At 37.9% G+C, this 23,028-nt stretch overlaps 1 protein-coding gene across 1 annotated transcript in view; it reads right to left on the minus strand.

Annotated features, from left to right (window-relative positions):
- The window catches only part of LOC116372105 (ras-associating and dilute domain-containing protein-like), a 77,240-nt gene that overhangs the window by 36,402 nt on the left and 17,810 nt on the right, over positions 1–23,028 (minus strand). Inside the window, 4 exon segments of the mRNA XM_031821194.1 lie at positions 8,901–9,083; positions 9,226–9,876; positions 15,622–15,764; positions 15,767–15,809. Of these exon segments, the coding sequence (XP_031677054.1) occupies positions 8,901–9,083; positions 9,226–9,876; positions 15,622–15,764; positions 15,767–15,809 (1,020 nt within the window).

The raw sequence follows: 23,028 nt of genomic DNA on the forward strand, positions 1-23,028 counted from the left end.
GACCTCTCAATGAGATCTGCATAATTAATCAGCTAATTGGACAAAAGACCTCAACAATCATTAAACCACGACATCATTAGTTTACCTGACTACAATAGACTTAGGGTGCACCCTAAATGAACCCTACTCCCTATATAGTGCACTATTTTTAGACCAGGGACCTATTCCCTAGGTGACTATAACACAGGAGAGAAGGCTGCTGCTAGCTCACTAACACTGTAGGTGACTATAACACAGGAGAGAAGGCTGCTGCTAGCTCACTAACACTGTAGGTGACTATAACACAGGAGAGAAGGCTGCTGCTAGCTACTAGCTCACTAACACTGTAGGTGACTATAACACAGGAGAGAAGGCTGCTGCTAGCTCACTAACACTGTAGGTGACTATAACACAGGAGAGAAGGCTGCTGCTAGCTCACTAACACTGTAGGTGACTATAACACAGGAGAGAAGGCTGCTGCTAGCTCACTAACACTGTAGGTGACTATAACACAGGAGAGAAGGCTGCTACTAGCTCACTAACACTGTAGGTGACTATAACACAGGAGAGAAGGCTGCTACTAGCTACTAGCTCACTAACACTGTAGGTGACTATAACACAGGAGAGAAGGCTGCTGCTAGCTACTAGCTCACTAACACTGTAGGTGACTATAACACAGGAGAGAAGGCTGCTGCTAGCTACTAGCTCACTAACACTGTAGGTGACTATAACACAGGAGAGAAGGCTGCTGCTAGCTCACTAACACTGTAGGTGACTATAACACAGGAGAGAAGGCTGCTACTAGCTCACTAACACTGTAGGTGACTATAACACAGGAGAGAAGGCTGCTGCTAGCTCACTAACACTGTAGGTGACTATAACACAGGAGAGAAGGCTGCTGCTAGCTCACTAACACTGTAGGTGACTATAACACAGGAGAGAAGGCTGCTGCTAGCTCACTAACACTGTAGGTGACTATAACACAGGAGAGAAGGCTGCTGCTAGCTCACTAACACTGTAGGTGACTATAACACAGGAGAGAAGGCTGCTGCTAGCTACTAGCTCACTAACACTGTAGGTGACTATAACACAGGAGAGAAGGCTGCTGCTAGCTCACTAACACTGTAGGTGACTATAACACAGGAGAGAAGGCTGCTGCTAGCTCACTAACACTGTAGGTGACTATAACACAGGAGAGAAGGCTGCTGCTAGCTCACTAACACTGTAGGTGACTATAACACAGGAGAGAAGGCTGCTGCTAGCTCACTAACACTGTAGGTGACTATAACACAGGAGAGAAGGCTGCTGCTAGCTCACTAACACTGTAGGTGACTATAACACAGGAGAGAAGGCTGCTGCTAGCTCACTAACACTGTAGGTGACTATAACACAGGAGAGAAGGCTGCTGCTAGCTCACTAACACTGTAGGTGACTATAACACAGGAGAGAAGGCTGCTGCTAGCTCACTAACACTGTAGGTGACTATAACACAGGAGAGAAGGCTGCTACTAGCTCACTAACACTGTAGGTGACTATAACACAGGAGAGAAGGCTGCTGCTAGCTCACTAACACTGTAGGTGACTATAACACAGGAGAGAAGGCTGCTGCTAGCTCACTAACACTGTAGGTGACTATAACACAGGAGAGAAGGCTGCTGCTAGCTCACTAACACTGTAGGTGACTATAACACAGGAGAGAAGGCTGCTGCTAGTTCACTAACACTGTAGGTGACTATAACACAGGAGAGAAGGCTGCTGCTAGCTCACTAACACTGTAGGTGACTATAACACAGGAGAGAAGGCTGCTGCTAGCTCACTAACACTGTAGGTGACTATAACACAGGAGAGAAGGCTGCTACTAGCTGCTAGCTCACTAACACTGTAGGTGACTATAACACAGGAGAGAAGGCTGCTGCTAGCTGCTAGCTCACTAACACTGTAGGTGACTATAACACAGGAGAGAAGGCTGCTGCTAGTTCACTAACACTGTAGGTGACTATAACACAGGAGAGAAGGCTGCTGCTAGCTGCTAGCTCACTAACACTGTAGGTGACTATAACACAGGAGAGAAGGCTGCTGCTAGTTCACTAACACTGTAGGTGACTATAACACAGGAGAGAAGGCTGCTGCTAGCTCACTAACACTGTAGGTGACTATAACACAGGAGAGAAGGCTGCTGCTAGCTCACTAACACTGTAGGTGACTATAGCACAGGAGAGAAGGCTGCTGCTAGCTCACTAACACTGTAGGTGACTATAACACAGGAGAGAAGGCTGCTGCTAGCTACTAGCTCACTAACACTGTAGGTGACTATAACACAGGAGAGAAGGCTGCTGCTAGCTACTAGCTCACTAACACTGTAGGTGACTATAACACAGGAGAGAAGGCTGCTGTTAGCTCACTAACACTGTAGGTGACTATAACACAGGAGAGAAGGCTGCTGCTAGCTCACTAACACTGTAGGTGACTATAACACAGGAGAGAAGGCTGCTGCTAGCTCACTAACACTGTAGGTGACTATAACACAGGAGAGAAGGCTGCTGCTAGCTCACTAACACTGTAGGTGACTATAACACAGGAGAGAAGGCTGCTGCTAGCTCACTAACACTGTAGGTGACTATAACACAGGAGAGAAGGCTGCTGCTAGCTCACTAACACTGTAGGTGACTATAACACAGGAGAGAAGGCTGCTGCTAGCTACTAGCTCACTAACACTGTAGGTGACTATAACACAGGAGAGAAGGCTGCTGCTAGCTCACTAACACTGTAGGTGACTATAACACAGGAGAGAAGGCTGCTGTTAGCTCACTAACACTGTAGGTGACTATAACACAGGAGAGAAGGCTGCTGCTAGCTACTAGCTCACTAACACTGTAGGTGACTATAACACAGGAGAGAAGGCTGCTGCTAGCTACTAGCTCACTAACACTGTAGGTGACTATAACACAGGAGAGAAGGCTGCTGTTAGCTCACTAACACTGTAGGTGACTATAACACAGGAGAGAAGGCTGCTGCTAGCTCACTAACACTGTAGGTGACTATAACACAGGAGAGAAGGCTGCTGCTAGCTCACTAACACTGTAGGTGACTATAACACAGGAGAGAAGGCTGCTGCTAGCTCACTAACACTGTAGGTGACTATAACACAGGAGAGAAGGCTGCTACTAGCTCACTAACACTGTAGGTGACTATAACACAGGAGAGAAGGCTGCTGCTAGCTCACTAACACTGTAGGTGACTATAACACAGGAGAGAAGGCTGCTGCTAGCTACTAGCTCACTAACACTGTAGGTGACTATAACACAGGAGAGAAGGCTGCTGCTAGCTGCTAGCTCACTAACACTGTAGGTGACTATAACACAGGAGAGAAGGCTGCTGCTAGCTACTAGCTCACTAACACTGTAGGTGACTATAACACAGGAGAGAAGGCTGCTGCTAGCTCACTAACACTGTAGGTGACTATAACACAGGAGAGAAGGCTGCTGCTAGCTCACTAACACTGTAGGTGACTATAACACAGGAGAGAAGGCTGCTGCTAGCTACTAGCTCACTAACACTGTAGGTGACTATAACACAGGAGAGAAGGCTGCTGCTAGCTACTAGCTCACTAACACTGTAGGTGACTATAACACAGGAGAGAAGGCTGCTGCTAGCTGTTAGCTCACTAACACTGTAGGTGACTATAACACAGGAGAGAAGGCTGCTGCTAGCTGCTAGCTCACTAACACTGTAGGTGACTATAACACAGGAGAGAAGGCTGCTGCTAGCTACTAGCTCACTAACACTGTAGGTGACTATAACACAGGAGAGAAGGCTGCTGCTAGCTACTAGCTCACTAACACTGTAGGTGACTATAACACAGGAGAGAAGGCTGCTGCTAGCTCACTAACACTGTAGGTGACTATAACACAGGAGAGAAGGCTGCTGCTAGCTCACTAACACTGTAGGTGACTATAACACAGGAGAGAAGGCTGCTGCTAGCTCACTAACACTGTAGGTGACTATAACACAGGAGAGAAGGCTGCTGCTAGCTCACTAACACTGTAGGTGACTATAACACAGGAGAGAAGGCTGCTGCTAGCTCACTAACACTGTAGGTGACTATAACACAGGAGAGAAGGCTGCTGCTAGCTACTAGCTCACTAACACTGTAGGTGACTATAACACAGGAGAGAAGGCTGCTGCTAGCTCACTAACACTGTAGGTGACTATAACACAGGAGAGAAGGCTGCTGCTAGCTCACTAACACTGTAGGTGACTATAACACAGGAGAGAAGGCTGCTGCTAGCTCACTAACACTGTAGGTGACTATAACACAGGAGAGAAGGCTGCTGCTAGCTACTAGCTCACTAACACTGTAGGTGACTATAACACAGGAGAGAAGGCTGCTGCTAGCTCACTAACACTGTAGGTGACTATAACACAGGAGAGAAGGCTGCTGCTAGCTCACTAACACTGTAGGTGACTATAACACAGGAGAGAAGGCTGCTGCTAGCTACTAGCTCACTAACACTGTAGGTGACTATAACACAGGAGAGAAGGCTGCTGCTAGCTGTTAGCTTACTAACACTGTAGGTGACTATAACACAGGAGAGAAGGCTGCTACTAGCTCACTAACACTGTAGGTGACTATAACACAGGAGAGAAGGCTGCTGCTAGCTGTTAGCTCACTAACACTGTAGGTGACTATAACACAGGAGAGAAGGCTGCTGCTAGCTCACTAACACTGTAGGTGACTATAACACAGGAGAGAAGGCTGCTGCTAGCTCACTAACACTGTAGGTGACTATAACACACCCTCTCTCTGTCTAACCCCTGAACCCTAACCCTTACTCTGTCTAACCCTAACCCCTAACCCTCTCTCCTTTACTCTCTATAACCCCTGAACCCTAAACTCTAACCCCTGAAACCCAACCCTCTCTCTGACTAACCCTAACCTCTACTCTACTCTGTCTAACCCCTGAACCCTAACCTCTACTCTACTCTGTCTAACCCCTGAACCCTAACCTCTACTCTACTCTGTCTAACCCCTGAACCCTAACCTCTACTCTACTCTGTCTAACCCCTGAACCCTAACCTCTACTCTACTCTGTCTAACCCCTGAACCCTAACCTCTACTCTACTCTGTCTAACCCCTGAACCCTAACCCCTACTCTACTCTGTCTAACCTCTGAACCCTAACCCTCTCTCTGTCTGACCCCTGAACCCTGACCCCTACTCTACTCTGTCTAACCCCTGAACCCTAACCTCTACTCTACTCTGTCTAACCCCTGAACCCTAACCTCTACTCTACTCTGTCTAACCCCTGAACCCTAACCCCTACTCTACTCTGTCTAACCCCTGAACCCTAACCTCTACTCTACTCTGTCTAACCCCTGAACCCTAACCTCTACTCTACTCTGTCTAACCCCTGAACCCTAACCTCTACTCTACTCTGTCTAACCCCTCATGTGGATAAGAAGTTGAAGTTATACCACAAGTTCAGCATCAGCTAAGATTTGAAACCGTTCAGATCCTGTAATCTGATAAATTCCCCTCAGCAAGTCAACCAGAATAATGATCTTAAACCGTAAAACAAAGCCCTTATTATTAGTGATGTGCACTTCATCAACGAGCTTTTAGAACTACTCTTTTAAACGACTCCAGAGTCATGATTCATTTTTACAGACTCCAGAGTCACGATTCGTTTTTACCGACTCCAGACTCATGATTCATTTTACAGACTCCAGAGTTACGATTCGTTTTACTGACTCCAGAGTCACGATTCGTTTTTACCGACTCCAGAGTCATGATTCTTTTTTACCGACTCCAGACTCATGATTATTTTTACCGACTCCAGAGTCATGATTCGTTTTACCGACTCCAGACTCATAATTCGTTTTATAGACTCCAGAGTCATGATTCTTTTTTACCGACTCCAGACTCATGATTATTTTTACCGACTCCAGAGTCATGATTCGTTTTACCGACTCCAGACTCATGATTCGTTTTATAGACTCCAGAGTCATGATTAGTTTTAGACTCCAGAGTCATGATTCATTTTTACCGACTCCAGAGTCACGATTCATTTTTACAGACTCCAGACTCATGATTCGTTTTACCGACTCCAGACTCATGATTCGTTTTTACTGACTCAAGAGTCACGATTCGTTTTTACGGACTCCAGAGTGTCGATTCGTTTTTACCGACTCCAGACTCATGATTCTTTTTTACAGACTCCAGACTCATGATTCTTTTTTACCGACTCCAGACTCATGATTCTTTTTTAACGACTCCAGAGTCATGATTTGTTTTTTTACTGACTCCAGAGTCATGATTTTTTTTTTTCGAGTGGCCCGTTCATTTTAGTCGTTTGTTTGACCTGACGGCAGCAATGAATTCTTAAGCAGCAGGATTAATACGCGCTCCTCCAGCTCAGAGACTCAGAGACTCCATTGACTCAGAGACTCCAGACTCAGAGACTCCAGAGACTCCGAGACTCCAGAGCCTCAGAGACTCCAGAGCCTCAGAGACTCCATTGACTCAGAGACTCAGAGACTCCATTGACTCAGAGACTCCAGACTCAGAGGCTCAGAGACTCCAGAGACTCCAGAGACTCCAGAGCCTCAGAGACTCCAGAGACTCAGAGACTCCATTGACTCAGAGACTCATAGACTCCATTGACTCAGAGACCCCAGACTCAGAGGCTCAGAGACTCCAGAGACTCAGAGACTCCCGAGACTCCCGAGACTCAGAGACTCCAGAGACTCCATTGACTCAGGGACTCATAGACTCCATTGACTCAGAGACTCCAGACTCAGAGGCTCAGAGACTCCAGAGACTCAGACTCCAGAGACTCCAGAGACTCAGAGACTCCAGATACTCCAGAGACTCAGACACTCCAGACTCAGACACTCCAGAGATTCAGAGACTCCAGAGACTCAGATACTCCAGAGACTCAGAGACTCCAGAGACTCAGAGACTCCAGAGACTCAGAGACTCCAGAGACTCAGAGACTCAGAGATTCAGAGACTCAGAGACTCCAGAGACTCAGAGACTCCAGAGACTCAGAGACTCCAGACTCAGAGGCTCAGAGGCTCAGAGACTCAGAGACTCCAGAGACTCAGACTCCAGAGACTCAGCGACTCGGAGACTCCAGATACTCCAGAGACTCAGACACTCCAGAGATTCAGAGACTCCAGAGACTCAGATACTCCAGAGACTCAGAGACTCCAGAGACTCAGAGACTCCAGAGACTCAGATACTCAGAGACTCAGAGACTCAGAGACTCAGAGACTCCAGAGACTCAGACTCCAGATTCTCAGACTCAGAGACTACAGACTCAGAGACTCCAGAGACTCAGAGACATGCTCCGACCACCAACAGTCTGTCATGAGGGGAAATACATCCTGCTGCAGGCAGCATAGAGATCTGATCAGGCAGCATAGAGATCTGATCAGGCAGCATAGAGATCTGATCAGGCAGCATAGAGAAGAAAAATATGTTTACAACTGATCATTGATCGCATGGCGCAAAAAAATGAATGCAATTAATTGATTATTGAATGTTATGATGGACACAGCTTTTGTGTAGAACCAAAACATACACAGCCTCTGCTCAACAAAATCAAACTCAAATCGTTTGTCTCCCGGGTGGAGCAGTGGTCTAAGGCACTGCATCTCAGTGCAAAAGGCATCCCCCTGGTTCAATTCCGTGATTGGGAGTGCCATAGGGTGGCGCACAATTGGCCCAGTGTCGTCCGGGTTTGGCCGGGGTAGGCCGTCATTGTAAATAACTATTTGTTCATCACTGACTTGCCTAGTTTAAATAAATAATAATGTAATACCGCAGTTGGCGAAGGTCCTCATCACTCTGGCAGCAGTCAAGCATTCCACCAAGAGTCACAACGAGACTTCGTTTCAAAGGTTTCAATACAGAATCGTATTTGTGGGCCTTGCAATCACAAACGCACAATGTTTGGAGCACATCTTGTGTGTGACCTCTCAGTCATAAAAGACAGCTCCAATAAGCCCCCTGTGGTGAATGAGAGGCTTGCAGAGTCATGATTCTGTCCAGGTTATAGATTATCGTTCGCTGGCAGGAGGGCATTACTGTGCTCTGGGCATTACTGAAGCAAATTAACCAAATGACTCAAAAGATGTGTTCTTTTTGTCTGAGTTGAACAGATCCGAGTCAGTAGCTTCCATCACTTCTTAATGAGAGTTGATCTATTGTTTCTCAGGACAAGTAATAACATGCCTCTCTCCACCTAAACCCCTCCCTCTCCCTCTAGGCCCCTCCCAAACCCCTCCCTCTCCACCTAAACCCCTCCCCCTCTCCACCTAAACCCCTCCCTCTCCACATAAACCACTCCCCCCTCTCCACCTAAACCCCTCCCACCCCTTCTAAACCCCTCCCTCTCCCTCCTACCCCTTCTAAACCCCTCCCTCTCCCTCTAGGCCCCTCCTACCCCTTCCTCCCTCTCCACCTAAACCCCTCCCACCCCTTCTAAACCCCTCCCTCTCCACAGAAACCCCTCCCACCCCTTATAAACCCCTCCCTCTCCACCTAAACCCCTCCTACCCCTTCTAAACCCCTCCCTCTGCCTCTAGGCCCCTTCTACCCTTTCTAAACCCCTCCCTCTAGGCCCCTCCTACCCCTTCTAAACCCCTCCCTCTCCCTCTAGGCTCCTCCTACCCCTTCTAAACCCCTCCCTCTCCGTCTAGGCCCCTCCCACCCCTTCTAAACCCCTGCCTATCACTCTAGGCCCCTCCTACCCCTTCTAAACCCCTCCCTCTCTGTCTAGGCCCCTCCTACCCCTTCTAAACCGCTCCCTCGCCACCTAAACCTCTCCTACCCCTTCCAAACCCCTCCCTCTTCCTTTAGGCCCCTCCCTCTCCCTTCCAAACCCCTCCCTCTCCGTCTAGGCCCCTCCCTCTCACCCAGGAGACGGTCTGTATGCATCGTACTATCTTCAGCAGCAATTTGCCGAAGCAGCCTGGTGGGAAGGCGGAAGCAGAGTGCTGTATGCAGAGACACAGCAGGTAGGCAGGGGTTAACTTGTGGTCGTCTCCGCCCGGCTCGATCAGACACATGATCCTGCTCACCAGGGCGTCCTCGTGGGCCTGACGGAATTAAACGATTCAGGTCAGTTTGATTCAGTTCAGTTAATCTCAACTCAATAAACATTGGGGCAACTATTCCTGGACTTCCAAAGTGACATCACAGGATAAAAACATTCACTGATCTACAACAACCTATATTTACCTGTTCAAAGTCGAGCTGTAGGCGTCTCTTCTGGTTCTGTCCCGCCAAGATCGTCGTTACGACGCCTGTCCCCCCCGCCCCCCCGCCTTGGGGTTTCACCAGGTGTGGTTTGAAACTGCGCCTGGCGGGGGGGCCGGTTTGGGAGGACAACGCCCCCTTGTCCTTTAACAACGAGCCACACGTCTTACAGGTCCCTCCCCCCTCCGTCCCACCCTCCGTCTCCACCCCCCCTCCCCCAGCCTCGTACAGCTGCCCCAGGGTTCGGAGGCGTGCCAGTGTCTGGGCGGGGAGGGGTTTGGCACCCGTTGGGTCCTTATACAGGAAGATGTAGTGGGCTCCGAACGACAGGAGGTCGCCGTGGCGGAGCTGGGTGGATTGCTCGCACCGGGAGAAGTTGACCAGGACCGTCGCGTGAGGGATGGGCTCCACGGCAACGCAGGAGCGGTCGTCCCCGGTGACTGCGGCGGCGGCTGCTGAGGGGTTGTTGTTGTTGTTGGGTGTGCTGGCATGGCGACGGGGGGCAGGGACCCGGTGGAGGCGACAGTGGAGTGGCAGGATGTCAGGAGAGGACAGGCAGATGTTTGGACGGGCTGACGGGGTCTCCTGACCCACAGTGTGCTGCTCTCTGTTCAACAGGTACACCAGGCAGTCCTGGAATATATAGCACAATATATACACAGTGTTCTGCTCTCTGTTCAACAGGTACACCAGGCAGTCATGGAATATATAGCACAATATATACACAGTGTGTTGCTCTCTGTTCAACAGGTACACCAGGCAGTCCTGGAATATATAGCACAATATATACACAGTGTTCTGCTCTCTGTTCAACAGGTACACCAGGCAGTCCTGGAATATATAGCACAATATATACACAGTGTGTTGCTCTCTGTTCAACAGGTACACCAGGCAGTCCTGGAATATATAGCACAATATATATTATATATACTGTAAATATAACAATATATATTAAATATACTGTATATAACACAATATATATTACATATACTGTATATAACACAATATATATTACATATACTGTATATAAACAGTATAAACTGCCTGTAGAAGGTCCACAACCCCTTGAACACTTTCACCTTCTGCCATGAAATGACACCTAAAAAGGTACTGCAGACCGACTCCACAACTTCAATGTGAAAGAAAGTTCACGAAAAACTAAACAAAACTGAAATATCAGTCAGGGTAGTGTAGTCGGGCTGTATCACCGCCTGGTACGGCAACTGCACCGCCCGCAACCACAGGGCTCTCCAGAGGGCGGTGCGGTGTGCCCAACGCATCATCAGGGGGCAAACTACCCTCCCTCCAGGACACCTACACCACCCGATGTCACAGGAAAGCCATAAAGATCATCAAGGACAACAACCACCCAAGCCACTGCCTGTTCACCCCGCTATCATCCAGAAGGCGAGGTCAGTACAGGTGCATCAAAGCAGGGACCCGAGAGACTGAAAAGCTGCTTCTATCTCAAGGCCATCAGACTGTTAAACAGCCACCACTAACTCAGAGAGTCTGAAAAACAGCTTCTATCTCAAGGCCAACAGACTGTTAAACAGCCATCACTAGCACATTAGAGACTGAAAAACAGCTTCTATCTCAAGGCCATCATATATCAAGGCCATCAATATGTTAAACAGCCATCACTAGCACATTAGAGACTGAAAAACAGCTTCTATCTCAAGGCCATCAGACTGTTAAACAGCCACCACTAACTCAGAGAGACTGAAAAACAGCTTCTATCTCAAGGCCAACAGACTGTTAAACAGCCATCACTAGCACATTAGAGACTGAAAAACAGCTTCTATCTCAAGGCCATCAGACTGTTAAACAGCCATCACTAGCACAGAGAGACTGAAATACAGCTTCTATCTCAAGGCCATCAGACTGTTAAACAGCCATCACTAGCACAGAGAGACTGAAATACAGCTTCTATCTCAAGGCCATCAGACTGTTAAACAGCCATCACTAGCACATTAGAGGCTGCTGCCCTATATACACAGACTTGAAATCACTGGCTACTTTAATAATGATGTTTACATATTTTGCATTACTCATTACATATGTATATTCTATATCTGGTCCTATTCTACTGTATCTTAGTCTATGCATTACTCATTACATATGTATATTCTGTATCTGGTCCTATTCTACTGTATCTTAGTCTATGCATTACTCATTACATATGTATATTCTGTATCTGGTCCTATTCTACTGTATCTTAGTCTATGCATTACTCATTACATATGTATATTCTGTATCTGGTCCTATTCTACTGTATCTTAGTCTATGCATTACTCATTACATATGTATATTCTGTATCTGGTCCTATTCTACTGTATCTTAGTCTATGCATTACTCATTACATATGTATATTCTGTATCTGGTCCTATTCTACTGTATCTTAGTCTATGCATTACTCATTACATATATATATTCTATATCTGGTCCTATTCTACTGTATCTTAGTCTATGCATTACTCATTACATATGTATATTCTGTATCTGGTCCTATTCTACTGTATCTTAGTCTATGCATTACTCATTACATATGTATATTCTATATCTGGTCCTATTCTACTGTATCTTAGTCTATGCATTACTCATTACATATGTATATTCTGTATCTGGTCCTATTCTACTGTATCTTAGTCTATGCATTACTCATTACATATGTATATTCTATATCTGGTCCTATTCTACTGTATCTTAGTCTATGCATTACTCATTACATATGTATATTCTGTATCTGGTCCTATTCTACTGTATCTTAGTCTATGCATTACTCATTACATATGTATATTCTGTATCTGGTCCTATTCTACTGTATCTTAGTCTATGCATTACTCATTACATATGTATATTCTGTATCTGGTCCTATTCTACTGTATCTTAGTCTATGCATTACTCATTACATATGTATATTCTGTATCTGGTCCTATTCTACTGTATCTTAGTCTATGCATTACTCATTACATATGTATATTCTGTATCTGGTCCTATTCTACTGTATCTTAGTCTATGCATTACTCATTACATATGTATATTCTGTATCTGGTCCTATTCTACTGTATCTCAGTCTATGCATTACTCATTACATATGTATATTCTGTATCTGGTCCTATTCTACTGTATCTTAGTCAATGCCGCTCTGACATATGTATATTCTGTATCTGGTCCTATTCTACTGTATCTTAGTCTATGCATTACTCATTACATATGTATATTCTGTATCTGGTCCTATTCTACTGTATCTTAGTCTATGCATTACTCATTACATATGTATATTCTATATCTGGTCCTATTCTACTGTATCTTAGTCTATGCATTACTCATTACATATATATATTCTATATCTGGTCCTATTCTACTGTATCTTAGTCTATGCATTACTCATTACATATGTATATTCTGTATCTGGTCCTATTCTACTGTATCTTAGTCTATGCATTACTCATTACATATGTATATTCTATATCTGGTCCTATTCTACTGTATCTTAGTCTATGCATTACTCATTACATATATATATTCTATATCTGGTCCTATTCTACTGTATCTTAGTCTATGCATTACTCATTACATATATATATTCTATATCTGGTCCTATTCTACTGTATCTTAGTCTATGCATTACTCATTACATATGTATATTCTATATCTGGTCCTATTCTACTGTATCTTAGTCTATGCATTGCTCATTACATATGTATATTCTATATCTGGTCCTATTCTACTGTATCTTAGTCTATGCATTACTCATTACATATGTATATTCTGTATCTGGTCCTATTCTACTGTATCTTAGTCTATGCATTACTCATTACATATGTATATTCTGTATCTGGTCCTATTCTACTGTATCTTAGTCTATGCATTACTCATTACATATATATATTCTGTATCTGGTCCTATTCTACTGTATCTTAGTCTATGCATTACTCATTACATATATATATTCTGTATCTGGTCCTATTCTACTGTATCTTAGTCTATGCATTACTCATTACATATGTATATTCTATATCTGGTCCTATTCTACTGTATCTTAGTCTATGCATTACTCATTACATATGTATATTCTGTATCTGGTCCTATTCTACTGTATCTTAGTCTATGCATTACTCATTACATATGTATATTCTGTATCTGGTCCTATTCTACTGTATCTTAGTCTATGCATTACTCATTACATATGTATATTCTGTATCTGGTCCTATTCTACTGTATCTTAGTCTATGCATTACTCATTACATATGTATATTCTGTATCTGGTCCTATTCTACTGTATCTTAGTCTATGCATTACTCATTACATATGTATATTCTGTATCTGGTCCTATTCTACTGTATCTTAGTCTATGCATTACTCATTACATATGTATATTCTGTATCTGGTCCTATTCTACTGTATCTTAGTCTATGCATTACTCATTACATATGTATATTCTGTATCTGGTCCTATTCTACTGTATCTTAGTCTATGCATTACTCATTACATATATATATTCTGTATCTGGTCCTATTCTACTGTATCTTAGTCTATGCATTACTCATTACATATATATATTCTGTATCTGGTCCTATTCTACTGTATCTTAGTCTATGCATTACTCATTACATATGTATATTCTATATCTGGTCCTATTCTACTGTATCTTAGTCTATGCATTACTCATTACATATGTATATTCTGTATCTGGTCCTATTCTACTGTATCTTAGTCTATGCATTACTCATTACATATGTATATTCTGTATCTGGTCCTATTCTACTGTATCTTAGTCTATGCATTACTCATTACATATGTATATTCTGTATCTGGTCCTATTCTACTGTATCTTAGTCTATGCATTACTCATTACATATGTATATTCTGTATCTGGTCCTATTCTACTGTATCTTAGTCTATGCATTACTCATTACATATATATTCTATATCTGGTCCTATTCTACTGTATCTTAGTCTATGCATTACTCATTACATATGTATATTCTATATCTGGTCCTATTCTACTGTATCTTAGTCTATGCATTACTCATTACATATGTATATTCTGTATCTGGTCCTATTCTACTGTATCTTAGTCTATGCATTACTCATTACATATGTATATTCTATATCTGGTCCTATTCTACTGTATCTTAGTCTATGCATTACTCATTACATATGTATATTCTGTATCTGGTCCTATTCTACTGTATCTTAGTCTATGCATTACTCATTACATATGTATATTCTGTATCTGGTCCTATTCTACTGTATCTTAGTCTATGCATTACTCATTACATATGTATATTCTATATCTGGTCCTATTCTACTGTATCTTAGTCTATGCATTACTCATTACATATGTATATTCTATATCTGGTCCTATTCTACTGTATCTTAGTCAATGCATTACTCATTACATATGTATATTCTGTATCTGGTCCTATTCTACTGTATCTTAGTCTATGCATTACTCATTACATATGTATATTCTGTATCTGGTCCTATTCTACTGTATCTTAGTCTATGCATTACTCATTACATATGTATATTCTATATCTGGTCCTATTCTACTGTATCTTAGTCTATGCATTACTCATTACATATGTATATTCTGTATCTGGTCCTATTCTACTGTATCTTAGTCTATGCATTACTCATTACATATGTATATTCTGTATCTGGTCCTATTCTACTGTATCTTAGTCTATGCATTACTCATTACATATGTATATTCTATATCTGGTCCTATTCTACTGTATCTTAGTCTATGCATTACTCATTACATATGTATATTCTGTATCTGGTCCTATTCTACTGTATCTTAGTCTATGCATTACTCATTACATATGTATATTCTGTATCTATATCTATAATATTTATATATTTGTAATTCCATTCCTTTAAGTTTAGATTGTGTGTATTGTTAGATATTACTTCACTGTTGGAGCTGGAAACACAATAATTTCACTACACCCGCAATAACATCTGCTAAACACGTGTATGTGACAAATAACATGTGATTAGATTTTAGTACCTGTCTGTCTGTCTGTCTCATATATCCCAGCATGCATCAGTTAATGCATCATCAGCAGTAGTGTAGTTGGTACCTGTCTGTCTGTATCATATATCCCAGCATGCATCAGTCAGGTAGTGTAGTTGGTACCTGTCTGTCTGTATCATATATTCCAGCATGCATCAGTCAGGTAGTGTAGTTGGTACCTGTCTGTCTGTCTCATATATCCCAGCATGCATCAGTCGGGTAGTGTAGTTGGTACCTGTCTGTCTGTCTCATATATCCCAATATGCATCAGTCAGGTAGTGTAGTTGGTACCTGTCTGTCTGTATCATATATCCCAGCATGCATTAGTCAGGTAGTGTAGTTGGTACCTGTCTGTTGTATCCCTGCAGCAGCAACAGGTGAGGGGACTGGTAGAGGGAATGTCTCACCCCTCCTCCCCCCGCTCCTCCCCCCTCTCCCTCCTTCCTCCTGGTCGTGGCCCCCCCTTGACTCCCCCTCGCCCTCAGAGGTCCGGCAGGGTGGAGTAGTAACGCTTCGGCTCGTCTGCACCCCCCAACTGATTAGTACAGGGGATACATCGGTTTTAATTAGTATAATAATATTTATACATAAATATATATATATATATAGGCAATATATAACACAATATATATATATATATATAAATGTAATAACATTTAACCATCAAAATCAGACACATTCAATAATAATAACAATATATAACACAATATATATATATATATATATAGTCTTTGATTAATCAGACACATTCCATAATTACATTCCATAATAATATTCCATAATTACATTCCATAATAATATTCCATAATTACATTCCATAATAATATTCCATAATTACATTCCATAATAATATTCCATAATTACATTCCATAATAATAACAATATATAACACAATATATATATATATAGGCTTTGATTAATATAATAATAGTAATGTAATAATATTTAAGCCTCAGACAGTAATTAATAGCAATACTCCAATGAATTAGTACAGCTCCTGGAATAGAGCCAGCTAGCTGGATAGTTCTATAATATAACCCAACATGTACAGCTCCTGGAATAGAGCCAGCTAGCTGGATAGTTCTATAATATAACCCAACATGTACAGCTCCTGGAATAGAGCCAGCTAGCTGGATAGTTCTATAATATAACCCAACATGTACAGCTCCTGGAATAGAGCCAGCTAGCTGGATAGTTCTATAATATAACCCAACATGTACATCTCCTGGAATAGAGCCAGCTAGCTGGATAGTTCTATAATATAACCCAACATGTACAGCTCCTGGAATAGAGCCAGCTAGCTGGATAGTTCTATAATATAACCCAACATGTACAGCTCCTGGAATAGAGCCAGCTAGCTGGATAGTTCTATAATATAACCCAACATGTACAGCTCCTGGAATAGAGCCAGCTAGCTGGATAGTTCTATAATATAACCCAACATGTACAGCTCCTGGAATAGAGCCAGCTAGCTGGATAGTTCTATAATATAACCCAACATGTACAGCTCCTGGAATAGAGCCAGCTAGCTGGATAGTTATATAATATAACCCAACATGTACAGCTCCTGGAATAGAGCCAGCTAGCTGGATAGTTCTATAATATAACCCAACATGTACAGCTCCTGGAATAGAGCCAGCTAGCTGGATAGTTCTATAATATAACCCAACATGTACAGCTCCTGGAATAGAGCCAACTAGCTGGATAGTTCTATAATATAACCCAACATGTACAGCTCCTGGAATAGAGCCAGCTAGCTGGATAGTTCTATAATATAACCCAACATGTACAGCTCCTGGAATAGAGCCAGCTAGCTGGATAGTTCTATAATATAACCCAACATGTACAGCTCCTGGAATAGAGCCAGCTAGCTGGATAGTTCTATAATATAACCCAACATGTACAGCTCCTGGAATAGAGCCAGCTAGCTGGATAGTTCTATAATATAACCCAACATGTACAGCTCCTGGAATAGAGCCAGCTAGCTGGATAGTTCTATAATATAACCCAACATGTACAGCTCCTGGAATAGAGCCAGCTAGCTGGATAGTTATATAATATAACCCAACATGTACAGCTCCTGGAATAGAGCCAGCTAGCTGGATAGTTCTATAATATAACCCAACATGTACAGCTCCTGGAATAGAGCCAGCTAGCTGGATAGTTCTATAATATAACCCAACATGTACAGCTCCTGGAATAGAGCCAGCTAGCTGGATAGTTCTATAATATAACCCAACATGTACAGCTCCTGGAATAGAGCCAGCTAGCTGGATAGTTATATAATATAACCCAACATGTACAGCTCCTGGAATAGAGCCAGCTAGCTGGATAGTTATATAATATAACCCAACATGTACAGCTCCTGGAATAGAGCCAGCTAGCTGGATAGTTATATAATATAACCCAACATGTACAGCTCCTGGAATAGAGCCAGCTAGCTGGATAGTTCTATAATATAACCCAACATGTACAGCTCCTGGAATAGAGCCAGCTAGCTGGATAGTTCTATAATATAACCCAACATGTACAGCTCCTGGAATAGAGCCAGCTAGCTGGATAGTTCTATAATATAACCCAACATGTACAGCTCCTGGAATAGAGCCAGCTAGCTGGATAGTTATATAATATAACCCAACATGTACAGCTCCTGGAATAGAGCCAGCTAGCTGGATAGTTCTATAATATAACCCAACATGTACAGCTCCTGGAATAGAGCCAGCTAGCTGGATAGTTATATAATATAACCCAACATGTACAGCTCCTGGAATAGAGCCAGCTAGCTGGATAGTTCTATAATATAACCTAACATGTACAGCTCCTGGAATAGAGCCAGCTAGCTGGATAGCTATATATTATACAGCTCCATAGTAGTTATACTAGTAGTAGTAGAATAGTATTTATAGTAGTAGTAGTAGAATAGTAGTTATAGTAGTAACAGTAGAATAGTATTTATAGTAGTAGTAGTAGAATAGTAGTTATAGTAGTAACAGTAGAATAGTATTTATAGTAGTAGTAGTAGAATCGTTGTTATAGTAGTAGTAGTAGAATAGTATTTATACTAGTAGTAGTAGAATCGTTGTTATAGTAGTAGTAGTAGAATAGAAGTTATAGTAGTAATAGTAGAATAGTATTTATAGTAGTAGTAGTAGAATAGAAGTTATAGTAGTAATAGTAGAATAGTATTTATAGTAGTAGTAGTAGAATAGTATTTATAGTAGTAGTAGTAGAATAGTAGTTATACTAGTAGTAGTAGAATAGTATTTATAGTAGTAATAGTAGAATAGTATTTATAGTAGTAATAGTAGAATAGTAGTTATACTAGTAGTAGTAGAATAGTATTTATAGTAGTAGTAGTAGAATAGTTGTTATAGTAGTAACAGTAGAATAGTATTTATAGTAGTAACAGTAGCACATTTTTATAGTAGTAATAGTACAATTATTTTTAATAGTAGTAGTTATACTAATACGACTAGTTATAGTAGTAATTTTAATAGTAGCAATAGTAGTAGTAGTTATAATAGTAGTAATAGTTATAATAGTAGGAATAGTTATACTAGTAGTAATAGTAGTAATAGTTATAATAGTAGTAATAGTTATAATAGTAGTAATAGTAGTAATAGTTATAATAGTTATAATAGTAGTAATAGTTATAATAGTAGGAATAGTTATACTAGTAGTAATAGTTGTAATAGTAGTAATAGTTATAATAGTAGGAATAGTTATACTAGTAGTAATAGTAGTAATAGTTATAATAGTAGTAATAGTTATAATAGTAGTAATAGTAGTAATAGTTATAATAGTAGTAATAGTTATAATAGTAGGAATAGTTATACTAGTAGTAATAGTTGTAATAGTTATAATAGTTATAATAGTAGTAATAGTTATAATAGCAGTAATAGTAGTAATAGTTATAATAGTAGTAGTAGTAGTAATAGTTATAATAGTAGTAATAGTTATAATAGTAGTAATAGTTATAATAGTTATAATAGTAGTAATAGTTGTAATAGTAGTAATAGTAGTAATAGTAGTAATAGTTATAATAGTTATAATAGTTATAATAGTAGTAATAGTTATAATAGTTATAATAGTTATAATAGTTATAACACTAGTAATAGTTATAATGGTAGTAACAGCTATAATAGTTATAATAGTTATAATAGTTATAATAGTTATAATAGTAGTAATAGTTATAATAGTAGTAATAGTTATAATAGTTATAATAGTAGTAATAGTTATAATAGTAGTAATAGTTATAATAGTAGTAATAGTTATAATAGTTATAATAGTAGTAATAGTTATAATAGTTATAATAGTTATAATAGTTATAATAGTAGTAATAGTTATAATAGTAGTAATAGTTATAATAGTAGTAATAGTTCTAATAGTTCTAATAGTTATAATAGTTATAATAGTAGTAATAGTTATAATAGTTATAATAGTAGTAATAGTAGTAATAGTAGTAATAGTTATAATAGTTATAATAGTTATAATAGTAGTAGTAGTAGTAATAGTTATAATAGTTATAATAGTAGTAATAGTTATAATAGTTCTAATAGTAGTAATAGTTATAATAGTAGTAATAGTAGTAATAGTAGTAATAGTTATAATAGTTATAATAGTTATAATAGTAGTAGTAGTAGTAATAGTTATAATAGTTATAATAGTAGTAATAGTTATAATAGTAGTAATAGTTATAATAGTAGTAATAGTTCTAATAGTTCTAATAGTTATAATAGTTATAATAGTAGTAATAGTAGTAATAGTTATAATAGTTATAATAGTAGTAATAGTAGTAATAGTAGTAATAGTAGTAATAGTTATAATAGTTATAATAGTTCTAATAGTAGTAATAGTTATAATAGTAGTAATAGTAGTAATAGTTATAATAGTAGTAATAGTAGTAATAGTTATAATAGTTATAATAGTTATAATAGTAGTAGTAGTAGTAATAGTTATAATAGTAGTAATAGTTATAATAGTAGTAATAGTTATAATAGTTATAATAGTTATAATAGTAGTAATAGTAGTAATAGTTATAATAGTTATAATAGTTGTAATAGTTATAATAGTAGTAATAGTAGTAATAGTTATAATAGTAGTAATAGTTATAATAGTAGTAATAGTAGTAATAGTAGTAATAGTAGTAGTAGTTATAATAGTTGTAATAGTTCTAATAGTTCTAATAGTTCTAATAGTTATAATAGTTATAATAGTTATAACAGTAGTAATAGTTATAATAGTTCTAATAGTAGTAATAGTTATAATAGTAGTAATAGTAGTAATAGTTATAATAGTAGTAATAGTAGTAATAGTTATAATAGTTATAATAGTTATAATAGTAGTAGTAGTAGTAATAGTTATAATAGTAGTAATAGTTATAATAGTAGTAATAGTTATAATAGTTATAATAGTTATAATAGTAGTAATAGTAGTAATAGTTATAATAGTTATAATAGTAGTAATAGTAGAAATAGTAGTAATAGTAGTAATAGTTATAATAGTTATAATAGTTATAATAGTAGTAATAGTTATAATAGTTATAATAGTTATAATAGTAGTAATAGTAGTAATAGTTATAATAGTAGTAATAGTGGTAATAGTAGTAATAGTTATAATAGTAGTAATAGTAGTAATAGTAGTAATAGTTATAATAGTAGTAATAGTTATAATAGTTATAATAGTAGTAATAGTTATAATAGTTATAATAGTAGTAATAGTAGTAATAGTAGTAATAGTAGTAATAGTTATAATAGCAGTAATAGTTATAATAGTAGTAATAGTTATAGTAGTTATAATAGTAGTAATAGTAGTAATAGTAGTAATAGTAGTAATAGTAGTAATAGTTATAATAGTTATAATAGTAGTAATAGTAGTAATAGTTATAATAGTTATAATAGTAGTAATAGTAGTAATAGTTATAGTAGTTATAATAGTAGTAATAGTTATAATAGTTATAATAGTAGTAATAGTTATAATAGTAGTAATAGTAGTAATAGTTATAGTAGTTATAATAGTAGTAATAGTTATAATAGTAGTAATAGTTATAATAGTTATAATAGTTATAATAGTACTAATAGTTATAATAGTTATAATAGTAGTAATAGTAGTAATAGTAGTAATAGTAGTAATAGTAGTAACAGTTATAATAGTAGTAATGGTAGTAATAGTAGTAATAGTAGTAATAGTTATAATAGTTATAATAGTAGTAATAGTAGTAATAGTTATAATAGTTATAATAGTAGTAATAGTAGTAATAGTTATAATAGTAGTAATAGTAGTAATAGTAGTAATAGTTATAATAGTAGTAATAGTTATAATAGTTATAATAGTAGTAATAGTAGTAATAGTAGTAATAGTTATAATAGTAGTAATAGTAGTAATAGTTATAATAGTTATAATAGTAGTAATAGTTATAATAGTAGTAATAGTTATAATAGTAGTAATAGTTATAATAGTTATAATAGTAGTAATAGTTATAATAGTAGTAATAGTTATAATAGTAGTAATAGTAGTAATAGTAGTAATAGTAGTAGTAGTTATAATAGTTGTAATAGTTGTAATAGTTGTAATAGTTCTAATAGTTCTAATAGTTCTAATAGTTATAACAGTAGTAATAGTTATAATAGTTCTAATAGTAGTAATAGTTATAATAGTAGTAATAGTAGTAATAGTTATAATAGTAGTAATAGTAGTAATAGTTATAATAGTTATAATAGTTATAATAGTAGTAGTAGTAGTAATAGTTATAATAGTAGTAATAGTTATAATAGTAGTAATAGTTATAATAGTTATAATAGTAGTAATAGTAGTAATAGTTATAATAGTTATAATAGTAGTAATAGTAGTAATAGTAGTAATAGTAGTAATAGTTATAATAGTTATAATAGTAGTAATAGTTATAATAGTTATAATAGTAGTAATAGTAGTAATAGTAGTAATAGTTATAATAGTAGTAATAGTAGTAATAGTAGTAATAGTTATAATAGTAGTAATAGTAGTAATAGTAGTAATAGTAGTAATAGTAGTAATAGTAGTAGTAGTTATAATAGTTGTAATAGTTGTAATAGTTGTAATAGTTGTAATAGTTCTAATAGTTCTAATAGTTATAACAGTAGTAATAGTTATAATAGTTCTAATAGTAGGAATAGTTATACTAGTAGTAATAGTAGTAATAGTTATAATAGTAGTAATAGTAGTAATAGTTATAATAGTTATAATAGTAGTAATAGTTATAATAGTAGGAATAGTTATACTAGTAGTAATAGTTGTAATAGTAGTAATAGTTATAATAGTAGGAATAGTTATACTAGTAGTAATAGTAGTAATAGTTATAATAGTAGTAATAGTTATAATAGTAGTAATAGTAGTAATAGTTATAATAGTAGTAATAGTTATAATAGTAGGAATAGTTATACTAGTAGTAATAGTTGTAATAGTTATAATAGTTATAATAGTAGTAATAGTTATAATAGTAGTAATAGTAGTAATAGTTATAATAGTAGTAGTAGTAGTAATAGTTATAATAGTAGTAATAGTTATAATAGTAGTAATAGTTATAATAGTTATAATAGTAGTAATAGTTGTAATAGTAGTAATAGTAGTAATAGTAGTAATAGTTATAATAGTTTATAATAGTTATAATAGTAGTAATAGTTATAATAGTTATAATAGTTATAATAGTTATAACACTAGTAATAGTTATAATAGTAGTAACAGCTATAATAGTTATAATAGTTATAATAGTTATAATA

The sequence above is a fragment of the Oncorhynchus kisutch genome, unplaced genomic scaffold (assembly GCF_002021735.2).
Source record: "Oncorhynchus kisutch isolate 150728-3 unplaced genomic scaffold, Okis_V2 scaffold3917, whole genome shotgun sequence".
NCBI lineage: Eukaryota > Metazoa > Chordata > Actinopteri > Salmoniformes > Salmonidae > Oncorhynchus > Oncorhynchus kisutch.